Below are 11,256 nucleotides of genomic sequence, written 5' to 3'. Positions count from 1 at the left end.
GTTGAGAGGGGATCAACAGTAGATCTCAAGTCTCCGGGGGAGAAATATGATTGCGATCACAGATTTTTGAAATATTGATATCAAAGACGTGGTACGGCGTCTTTGGCAGAATGAGCATGGCGGGGAATGACGTGGTAAGGCGTTTTTGGCGACCATAGTGTTAAAGTTGTTTGCTAACGAACCTGCGTGCTAACTAACTGCGTCTGCTTTTGACGTTCAATTAACGTTCGCTAACGTAGAGAAACGTCCGTAGTTTACGCCAGACGTACTTCGAGATACTTCCGTACTTTCTGCCAATCAGCGCGCGTGTCCTGTCAGCGGCAGAAGTGTTCTGTGGCTGGCGGAAGTTGCCCGTGAGCGGATTTCTCCGGGGATGCAGCTGGACCCTATTGGAAGGGGAAGCTGCTGAGGGCTACGCCCCCTGAGGAAGGCTGTTCTGTGCCGCTACGGGCTTTAGATTAGATTAAAATGTATTAAAATGTATTGTCATCATTATACAGCACAAGTACAGTACAACAAAAAGAAGTTTGGCATCCAACCAGAGTGCAAATGTAAAGGTAAAGTGCAACAGTAATACACAACGTACAGGTGATTAAACTGGGTATCAAATATATAAATTGGTACTATAGTGTAGTAGTAATCAGATGTACTTTTTACTCCACAACATTCATCTGAACCCATCAGTCACTAGTTATTAGTCAAATAAGAGGATGATATCAAAGCAGCATAACTGGACTATACCAGTTTAACATTGTATTTAGAGGTTAATCGTTCGAGGATGGAACCATTGGAAATACACAAACATCATGTAGAACATGTAGGCTACTCAATAAGTAAGTACATTCAAAATCACATTCAACACTTCTCTACTTTAACTTAAGTAAAATTTTGAGTGGAGGACTTCAACGTTTACCAGTGTACAATTTTATGTGGGTGTTTTTACTTCATAAGTAAAGCAACTGTGCACTTCTTCCACCACTGGATTTAGGGGGGGAAAAAACATAAAAATGTCCCATCTCTAGTATGTAGCCTGGATGCTATTTCTCAATACTTAGAGGTATTTTGTGGTGTTAAATGGTGCATTTATATATATTATCCAAAGCGCTTTACAATTTTGTTCCTCACATTCACCCATTCACTCAAACACAGATGGCGGAGGCAACCATTCAAGGTGCCAACCTGCTCATCAGGAGCAATTAAGGGTTAAATGGCTTGCTCAAGGACACTTCGACACGCTGCCCGGGAGGAGTGGGAATCGAACCGGGAGCCTTCAGACTACCAGATGGCCGCTTGCTAGTAGTTCAACTAAATGGACATTTCCATGGAGACTTTTGTAGTCTGAGACTGCAGTTTTGGCTGGAGGCTTCTAGAAAAAGAAAAGAATGACGTTATTATTGTTTTCATTTGCTACTGCCTCTCTTGAGTGAAACCCCTCAAGTGCCATACAATCCCTTTCATACAAGAATTTCGGCTCTGAAAATTAACACGACAGGCGAGAGTTGGAACATCATCTAAAAGATGTCTCTTAAAGATTAAATGAACATCTGCATAAAAATCTAGTTTTAAAAGTCTACATTCTTGCATTATTTTCTGTTTAGAACCCAGATGTGGTTATTTGGTTATGGTTCATATCCAATTGAGTGGATATTTGCAATCACGTCACTTCATTTTGTGTTCATCTATATGTTGTCATTGGTTAGTACATTGCAGATAATATTACATCAAGTAGTAGTAGTTTTAACGTTTTCTAAATGACTTTAGTTAACCAAACTATATTCCTCCTGAGGGGAGCTTTGCTATAGATCGACTTCTTCCAGTGTGAGGTTGGTAGCTTGTAAAACTATTCGTTCAGAGTAGCTTCCCGAACACTGCTTATATGCAAACACCAGGTAGTGTAGATGTGTAATGTAATTACTTTCCCCCCTTTTTTTATCCACTTTTTCTCCCATTTTTCTATATTTTCTCCCATCCCAATTTCGTATCATCCAATTCAACCCTCCCCTGTCACGAACGCTGTTTCTTGCCTCCCACAAGCCGGCTGCAATGTGGACTAAGTCATACATAGCACAAGTCCCCTCCGGTACTTGAGGTAACAGCAGTCGCATCTTTTCACCTGCGCAGCTCGAGCTCTCAGTGGCGAGGAGTAACGCGTGGGAGGCTCACGCTGCCCCCGACACTTCCTGATTCTACTGCGCAGTAGGGGTGGGAATCACCAGTTTCATCATGATACGATACGATATCGATTCTTTGGACAACGATACGATATTTGCCGATATCACAAAGTCTCTCACGATACAATACGATACGATTAGATTCAGGTGCCTGCGATCGATATGAGATGATATCATATGCCCATTTAACACAATCAGTAACATTTAGATCAACAAAAAAAAGGTAATGAAAATATCATTTGACATTTGTATTTTTGAGCTCTTCCAGACATTTAAAGGAAAATCAATCTATTGTTTTTAATACAAATAGACCTCCTGTTCACTGTAAAGTGCCACGTTTTTATATATTGAGCTTTAAACTTTAAGCTACATTTTTTGGAACTCAAAACTCACAACCTCCCTCTCCCAAACCGTTCCTACAACAATTTGTTGATGTTGCATGATCATGTATAGGCCTACATTTATTATGTATTATATTGTTTATGTTTAAATAACATTTAAACATCAAACTCCTCTGACCTCATCTGGTCTTTCCAAAGACGCGCACACACACACACACAGAAAGGGAGAATGCTATGCTGTAACATCTACACACACGGAGCTACTGCTGTTGTTCTTGGGCGGATATGAGACTCGCCACAGGATTTTCAAAATAAGAGTATCGATATGAATCGATCTTATTACATCGCATCGATCCGATTCGATTGTTGATAATTACATCGATGTATCGATCTGGATCGATGTATCGTCCCACCCCTACTGCGCAGGCGCACCAACTGACCTGTAGGAGTCGCTGTCCACAACGCCCGATCCCCACCCATCAGTTTCCCACCCCCTAATACGGCCAATGTGTATTAGTATGAACGACCAGCTAAACTGAAAGCAATGTGGAGTGCTGGGCTCGAACAGGCGAACCCAGCGTCTCCGCATTCGTGGCGAGCGCATTTCCCACTACGCCACGTAGCCGCCCCTAATGTAATTACTTTCCTTAAAAAAATTACAATTGTAATATAGCCTTTACAACAGCAGGGTCTAGATAGGCCTTGTGCGGGCCGGGGCTCCACTCCACTGGTCAAATTACTTACTCGTGAGTAGTACGTCCATTGATAAAGAAAAGCAATGTCCACAGCCGCTCCAGTGTATAGTAAAGATATTCAAATGGTTTATTTGCAAAGTCTTTCTTTACAGAAGTGGTCCTAAATCTACTTTCCTAAATATTCCTGTCACTCATACACATACTACTACAAGGTAAGAAAACTGTATTTTCCCAGTCTCCAAATAAAGATCTATTATGACATCACCACAACGTTCTCGAAGGTTCTAGGTTCCAGAATACGACAGTTCAATGATTTTATCTAAATCCAATCAATATTAAACATTCATATAATACAATAACCGAAATATATATAGCTTCGGCTCTTGCAGGCCTAAATGTAATTTACATTTTTCTTTGAAAGTTCTTTCAAATGGAAAGGCTCAAAAGTACCTCAGAGACTGCCTCTGCCTCATTTCACCTGGATCTCAGTCAAAAGTCCTAAGTAAGCGCATTTTAAAAAGCCTTTTGTAACAGACCAGGGAAGAGGTGAATAGGCCTCAGCTACCATGGTTTTGTGTTGTTTTTTTTGTTTTTTTTGCAGCAAATGTCACACTGTAGGCTAATAACAATATATATCCTAGTTAAGCTCAGAGTCTCTAGATAGGCTACCCAATCTGAAAGATACCATCATACAGCAAGGCTTCATCTCACTGCATCTTTAATTTGGTGGTCATTCATAGGCGTCATAACTGCGCAGCTGCTGGTCGGTGGCGCGCCACCCCAGTTGTGATGCCCGTGGCTCGGTGTCTGCAGTAGCCTCCACGTCGCGGTCACGACGTCAACACACCCGCTGTTTGGCGATCCAATTTCGCGTTGGGAAAACATAGAGAAACAGAATTGAATAGCTTACGTCCACCTGCCACAGGTAAATTAATTGCATTTATTTATAACGAGTTTGCTTTGGTCGCCTTTATTAATATTGACTTGGGTTTTTAGGCACAATGATGTGGGCTTGTTGTGTTGTGTTAACTTGTGTACCGCTAAATGCTTGTTACATTGACTGCTGTTAATGAATAAAACCGCGGCTAGTTTGACATTTTAAAGTATTTGCTATCGGATAATCAGATATAACAGGCTGTTAGTACGGGTTTCATCCAGAAAAGGTTCATCACCGCGCATCCATCGTCATTGTCACATTGTCGAGACAGGAAGACTACTTTGTACTCACGTTGCGGAATGCTCATATTTATTTTGCTCTTACAATTTCCAGGAAAAATGGCCTCAGGTGATGACAAGCAAAACGCGGCATGCAATAGGTGAGACGTTTTGTTTTCCTCCGTTAAAATAGATTACGTCAATATACCCTAATAAACGAACATAGTCTACTTTCGGTTTTCATTTGACCCAGTTTTACGTTTTCATCTACCGCCAACCAATGTACTGTGACTGTGAGTTGGACGCCGTTTCGTTGTGTTTGCCGTGACGTACGGGTTTAGAGACGGCTAGTATGCGTAGGAATGTTGTCTGCAGCCTTTTTATTTTTTTGTAGAAAATTCCAATATACAAACTATAATATTATATAAGGCAATCATTTAAATTGTAAAACATTTCCATATTATATAATAAACAGACACTAAATATGAGACATAAAGCATTTACACAGGCAGGCATAATCTGACTTTGCCAAGAAATATGTAAATTATTGGGGAAATGTTTGTTTATATAATTGATGAGATTATTAGATGAAAATAGTAGATATATGCACACCATAGTCTTTATGAGGTGCTGGTATTTGCCTGTTAAATTAGGAAGGTTACTTTCAAATGGTGGTCAAGTTACTGGCTACCTTGTTATTGCAACCAGTCACGTTTTCCACTGGAATACTCTTATATGATCCAATCACTTAGTCAATTCTGGAATTAGGCTACTTTGCCTAAAATGTATAGGATATCAGATATTTCTTTCACATTTAAAGGATGAGGTACTATGATCAGTGTTTCCGTGATAACACAACCTTTAAATTGTGTTAAGGCTATGTAACAAAATATTCAGTTTTAACTCGGACAATGTAGTAGACACTCTGATGTGCCTTTGGCTTTGTTATGGCAGCCTGGTTAACCTGACCTTTCTTTTCCACAAGCCCCGTCTATGTGCACAATCCACACCTGGACACGATGGCAGATGACGTCCTCTACCACTTCAACCTCGGCACCTCCACTCACAACCTGCCAGCTATGTTTGGCAATGTCAAAGTAATAGTTCTTTACAATATCTCAGCCTTGTGGTAACTGTACATCTATATACGTAGTCATGTTGATTCACACCACCTCTGTTTGTGTCAGTTTGTGTGTGTTGGTGGCAGTCCCTGGAGGATGAAAGCCTTCATCGAGTACATTGCTGGTGAGCTCGGTTTGGAGGACCCCAAATCTGAGTACCCAAACATCTGTGCAGGGACAGACCGCTATGCCATGTACAAAATTGGCCCCGTTTTGTCTGTCAGCGTAAGTAAGATCCTTAATCTCAAGATTGTGTACCATTATGATAATAATCACAGACACAGTGCTGTTATTGTAGCCAATGAAAATATTCACAAACTTTTTTTGTTGTTGCCTTTGCATGATGAGTGGTCATAAATCATACTGTACAATGGAAGGTACTAATGAAAAGACAATTTAATTATCAATTATCAATCAAGTCTTGAATGGAGAAATTAATTATAGAAACTGTGTGATGTGTCTTCTTTTCAGCATGGGATGGGCATTCCATCCATCTCTATAATGTTACATGAGCTAATTAAGCTCCTTCATCATGCACGTTGCACAGATGTTACCATTATACGCATTGGGACTTCAGGTGGAATAGGTGAGCATCAGGTGGTTTTGGACAGGTTTTCTTAATGTTTACACAAATACTTGCAGAAAACACTGGAAACATTTGAGGTGGCTTATCAAACCACACACAATATATTCCCACTAGTAGGTTGACCAAATTGCTGCACAATACTAACACAAGGTGCACAATTTACACAAACAGAAATAGTACTGCAAACGGTACTACACATATAACAATACAAATACAACAGAAAAATACAATATCAAATGCACAGTCAAAATAGAAGCATGGATGTACGGCTCAATGTGAATGAAAAGTACTTTCTGTTTTCATTTGACATTGTTTTACATTCTCATCTACCATCAACCAATGTACTGGGAATCTTAGAATTGGGAAACTGATGGTACTAATAACTAAATAAGAATAGTATTTATTATTACTTACTTTGGCATTCTCTTTGAGGAAGTTGTCCTTGAAAAGACGGCTAAACAACAGGACTTGCTAGAGATTTACTTTTGTTTATCATAGGTAACGTATAACAATCTGACTCTATACCCAGACTTGAGGGAAGAGTATGTAACCGCAACGTCAAAATGTGTCTCGTGTCCAAATACTTTCTGAGCTCTGTGAATTCTGTCCTTTCCTGCTCCCAGGGCTCGAGCCCGGCACTGTTGTCGTCACCAAGCAGTCTGTTGATGCCACCTTCCTGCCCAAGTTCGAACAGGTTATCCTGGGGAGGCCTGTGGTGCGCAGCACTGACCTGGACCAAGGCCTGGCTGAGCTGCTGCTGCAGTGTAGCGAGGACCTGAACCTGTTTGAAACAGTCATAGGCAACACCATGTGTACCTTGGACTTCTACGAAGGTACCGTAAATCCTCCAATAGTGGAGGGTACTCGAATAAAGGACGGGCCTCTTATAATGGACGGGGGTTTGATGCGTGCAGACAAATAAAGGCCGGTCTCTAATATAAGGTCGCAAAAAAAAGTATTAATTTTTCGTGCCGTGATATAGAATGAGAAACTCTTGCCAATGCAAATCAAGTGCTGCCTCCCGCTACACTGACTACCGTACATTAACGTTTCCCTCTGGTTGGCGTTAGCTAACGTTGTTTATCTAGATCTGTGGTGTCAGCTGGATGACGTTGACTTCGTTTGCAAACGTTAACATTCGCTATCTATATGGCGTTGGCAGGCGAGGCTGGCGTTGTCCAGTTGACACATTACAGATCATGATGGCTATGATAGCGTTAGCTAAAGCTACAGCATGTTATCATCAACTCGATTCGACTGAGTAAGTCGAGAAGGTAGGTACCACACGCTAAATCGTCCCCGGACCCCGCAACCTAGTATAGACAGTTCCAACTTCAGTGTGTGAATTACGTTAATCCCACAATTACTCAACAGCACTCAATATTTAAATACCAATGCTAGTCTAAATAAATGTAGACAGACAATGTACGTATTAAAAAAAATAAATAAAAAATGCAATAAAAGTCTGAAAATGAAGGGATTATGTCCATGAGTGTCATTTTTAGAAATTATGGCCTGCCTCTTATATAAGCCTCTCTCTAATAAAGGCCTGGTCCTTTTTGCAGCTGAGGTAAATAGAAGACCCGTCCTATATTTGAGGATTTACGGTATGAGTCTTGCTACCCTAATGGGTAGTGGCTCGGGAGGTAGAGCAGTCGTCTGGTTAATCTGGAGGTTCCCGGTTTGATTCCCGCTCCTGGGCAGAGTGTCGAAGTGTCCTTGAGCAAGACACTTAACCCCTAACTGCTCCTGATGAGAAGGTTGGCTCCTTACATGGTTGCCTCCGCCGTCTGTGTGTGAATGTGAGGAACAAATTGTAAAGCGCTTTGGATAAAATAACTATAAATGCACCATTTATATTATTCATTGGTAGATGATGTGTTTTAGGGATGGGTATCGGCACTGATTACTCAAATCAATTTAGATTCATAAGGTCCTGATTCAGTTTCGATATCAATTCAATTAGGCTCGATGGTGCTGGTTTCAGGGGGCCGGCACCTGCCATTGTTGTCAAAAGATGCAATTTGGTCAACTGAGTTTCCATAGTAGTTCAGCAGAAACTCAGTGCGAGGCTGAAATCATTCCATATTGATTTAAAAAAATATATATATTTCCCGGTCCTATAGTTTGAGTGTGTGCGTGAACCTTTGTTTCTATCTGATGTAACTTTTACCATGCAGGTCAAGCTTCTTTCCATCTGATGTCACTTTGACCATGCAGGTCAAGCCCGTCTGGATGGAGCCTTCTGCTCCTACACTGAGAAGGATAAACAGGACTACCTCGCCAAAGCCTATGCGGCGGGAGTTCGCAACATTGAGATGGAGTCCTCCGTTTTTGCTGCCATGTGCAAACTGAGTGGTCTACGAGGTAAGACGAGATGGGACATCAGCTAGTAAGACAAGATGAAACATCAGCTAGTAAGACGAGATGGGACATCAGTTAGTAAGACGAGATGGGACATCAGCTAGTAAGATGAGATGAGACATCAGCTAGTAAGATGAGATGAGACATCAGCTAGTAAGATGAGATGAGACATCAGCTAGTAAGACGAGATGGGACATCAGTTAGTAAGACGAGATGAGACATCAGCTAGTAAGATGAGAAGGGACATCAGCTAGTAAGACGAGATGAGACATCAGCTAGTAAGATGAGATGAGACATCAGTTAGTAAGACGAGATGAGACATCAGCTAGTAAGACGAGATGGGACATCAGCTAGTAAGATGAGATGAGACATCAGCTAGTAAGATGAGATGAGACATCAGCTAGTAAGACGAGATGGGACATCAGTTAGTAAGACGAGATGAGACATCAGTTAGTAAGACGAGATGAGACATCAGCTAGTAAGATGAGATGAGACATCAGCTAGTAAGACGAGATGGGACATCAGTTAGTAAGACGAGATGAGACATCAGCTAGTAAGATGAGAAGGGACATCAGCTAGTAAGACGAGATGAGACATCAGCTAGTAAGATGAGATGAGACATCAGTTAGTAAGACGAGATGAGACATCAGCTAGTAAGACGAGATGGGACATCAGCTAGTAAGACGAGATGAGACATCAGCTAGTAAGACGAGATAAGACATCAGCTAGTAAGATGAGATGAGACATCAGCTAGTAAGATGAGATGAGACATCACATCAGCTAGTAAGATGAGATGAGACATCAGCTAGTAAGACGAGATGAGACATCAGCTAGTAAGACGAGATGGGACATCAGCTAGTAAGACAAGATGGGACATCGGCTAGTAAGACGAGATGAGACATCAGCTAGTAAGACGAGATGAGACATGAGATGAGACATCAGCTAGTAAGACAAGATGAGACATCAGCTAGTAAGACGAGATGAGACATCAGATCAGATGAGATGGGACATCAGCTAGTAAGATGAGATGAGACGTCAGCTAGTAAGATGAGATGAGACATCAGTTAGTAAGACGAGATGAGACATCAGCTACTAAGACAGTTCTTAAAGCTTGCAGAATGTACACTTTCAGGAAGCATTTTCTCTTTTAGTGAAATACTGTAATTGATGCACACTTAAAAGGTGTTCTACCAATGATAGGAATTCACTTGTGTTATTCCCCAACCCCACGAACAGGGACGACTGTTCTAAAGCTAGAAACCAGAGAGTACCCTCATATTCTGTGATGTCAAAATATGGATGTAAAATCTAGGGCTGCGACACACACGACTAGAATAATGCACTCAGTACAGTTTACAGTACAGACTTCTGCCAATGTTTAACAATCTCCACACACTTTGCCATAACTATCATGCTCATTTTACTGGGTAGATGACAGAAACAAGAGTTGCCAGTCTCATCAGACCGACCCATGCTGTAAAACCGTGTTGTATGTATTAACAATGGTGATGTGACTGTACATCACATCACACTGTCGTAGGACAAACATATCACAAGTTGTAGGTTATATTCTATTATTTCTGACATTAAAACCTCACTTTGGTGGAAGTGCTCGCACAAATATCTTGTCATGATGATGAATGATGTCTTAAATTTAAGGAGCAGACCCAGAGAGCGAGTTCACAAATATCGACTCAAACTTTTCCCGGGGCAGAGGAATGGCAGATTCCTCATTTTGTCAAAATGGCTTTTTTTTTTTTTTTTTTTTAATGAATGTAGACTCAATACAGTATTTTTCAACTCTCCCATGTCTTTGCTCTCTGAAGCGGCTGTGGTGTGCGTGACGTTACTGGATCGTCAAAAGGGAGATCAACTGAACAGCTCTCATGAAGTCCTCCACAGCTACCAGCAACGTCCTCAAATTCTGGTCGGCCACTTCATCAAAAAGCAGTTGACCACTTCAGGCCTGAAATAGGTCGAATTATGCCGAGATGGAGATTAATGACATTTTGAGAAACACTTGCTGTAATAATTTTTATCCATTTCTTTATCTTCTACGACGACCATCATTCGATTTATTTAATTTTGAAGAATGTATAAGTCAAAATCTGTCTTGGAGGTGGTCGCACTGCTGTGCTGTTTTTTTTTTTTTTGTCATATTTTATAAGTGCATTGTTACGCTGTTAGTCCTCACACTGAGCATCTACTATTATCTGCTATCTATATGCCGACGCATATCCCCGTCTGCCTATTAATTGGGCATTGGATGTATTAGAATCCGTTTAGAAGTGTATTAAGTGTAGGCGGGCATTAAAATACATCTTACTTAACACTACCTCTATTTTTATACCAAATGTAACGTGAACTTAGGGAAACAAAATGTAACGTGAATTTAGGGAAACGATTCATTTCACGACTGCTTGGAAATGTGCTTATGTGAAAGGGTCAATGTTGCTGCAAACTATTTACACAAAGAGCAATAAATCTACATTGTCAATTCAAAATGTTTTTTGTATATTTATGTATAATAGTGGCATGCCAGAATTTGTCACTGGAATGTTTCATTTTGTGTATATAAAACAGGTTATCATTTATTGGAGTTGATTCTTTATTAGTGTTGAAAGTTGGAACTGTGCTGCGTGATGTACCTTCAAGGGTATTTGTAGCTAGTCTTATAGGCCCACTAGAAGGAGCACAAATGCTCTATTCCCTGGGACAACCTGAAATATGGGTATGGTTATAGTTTTAAAAGAAAAGAACACTCCAGCTGTTAGTAAGTAAACATACTGTAAGTGGGAAATGGTTACCCTTCTCCCAAACGTC

General features: G+C 40.8%; 1 protein-coding gene across 1 annotated transcript; it reads left to right on the top strand.

Annotated features, from left to right (window-relative positions):
- The first annotated feature begins 3,998 nt into the window (after positions 1-3,998).
- On the top strand, positions 3,999-10,931 carry upp1 (uridine phosphorylase 1). The gene is made up of 8 exons (XM_084336264.1): positions 3,999-4,132; positions 4,478-4,523; positions 5,348-5,459; positions 5,550-5,708; positions 5,955-6,069; positions 6,693-6,902; positions 8,290-8,436; positions 10,260-10,931. Exons 2-8 carry the CDS (start codon positions 4,483-4,485, stop codon positions 10,406-10,408), a joined length of 933 nt encoding a protein of 310 aa, XP_084192390.1. The 5' UTR covers positions 3,999-4,132; positions 4,478-4,482; the 3' UTR covers positions 10,409-10,931.
- The last annotated feature ends 325 nt before the right edge of the window (positions 10,932-11,256 follow it).

The sequence above is a fragment of the Notolepis coatsorum genome, assembly GCF_963971535.1.
Source record: "Notolepis coatsorum genome assembly, chromosome: 19".
Taxonomy (NCBI): Eukaryota; Metazoa; Chordata; class Actinopteri; order Aulopiformes; family Paralepididae; genus Notolepis; species Notolepis coatsorum.
This window is presented reverse-complemented; position numbering and strand designations above follow the sequence as displayed.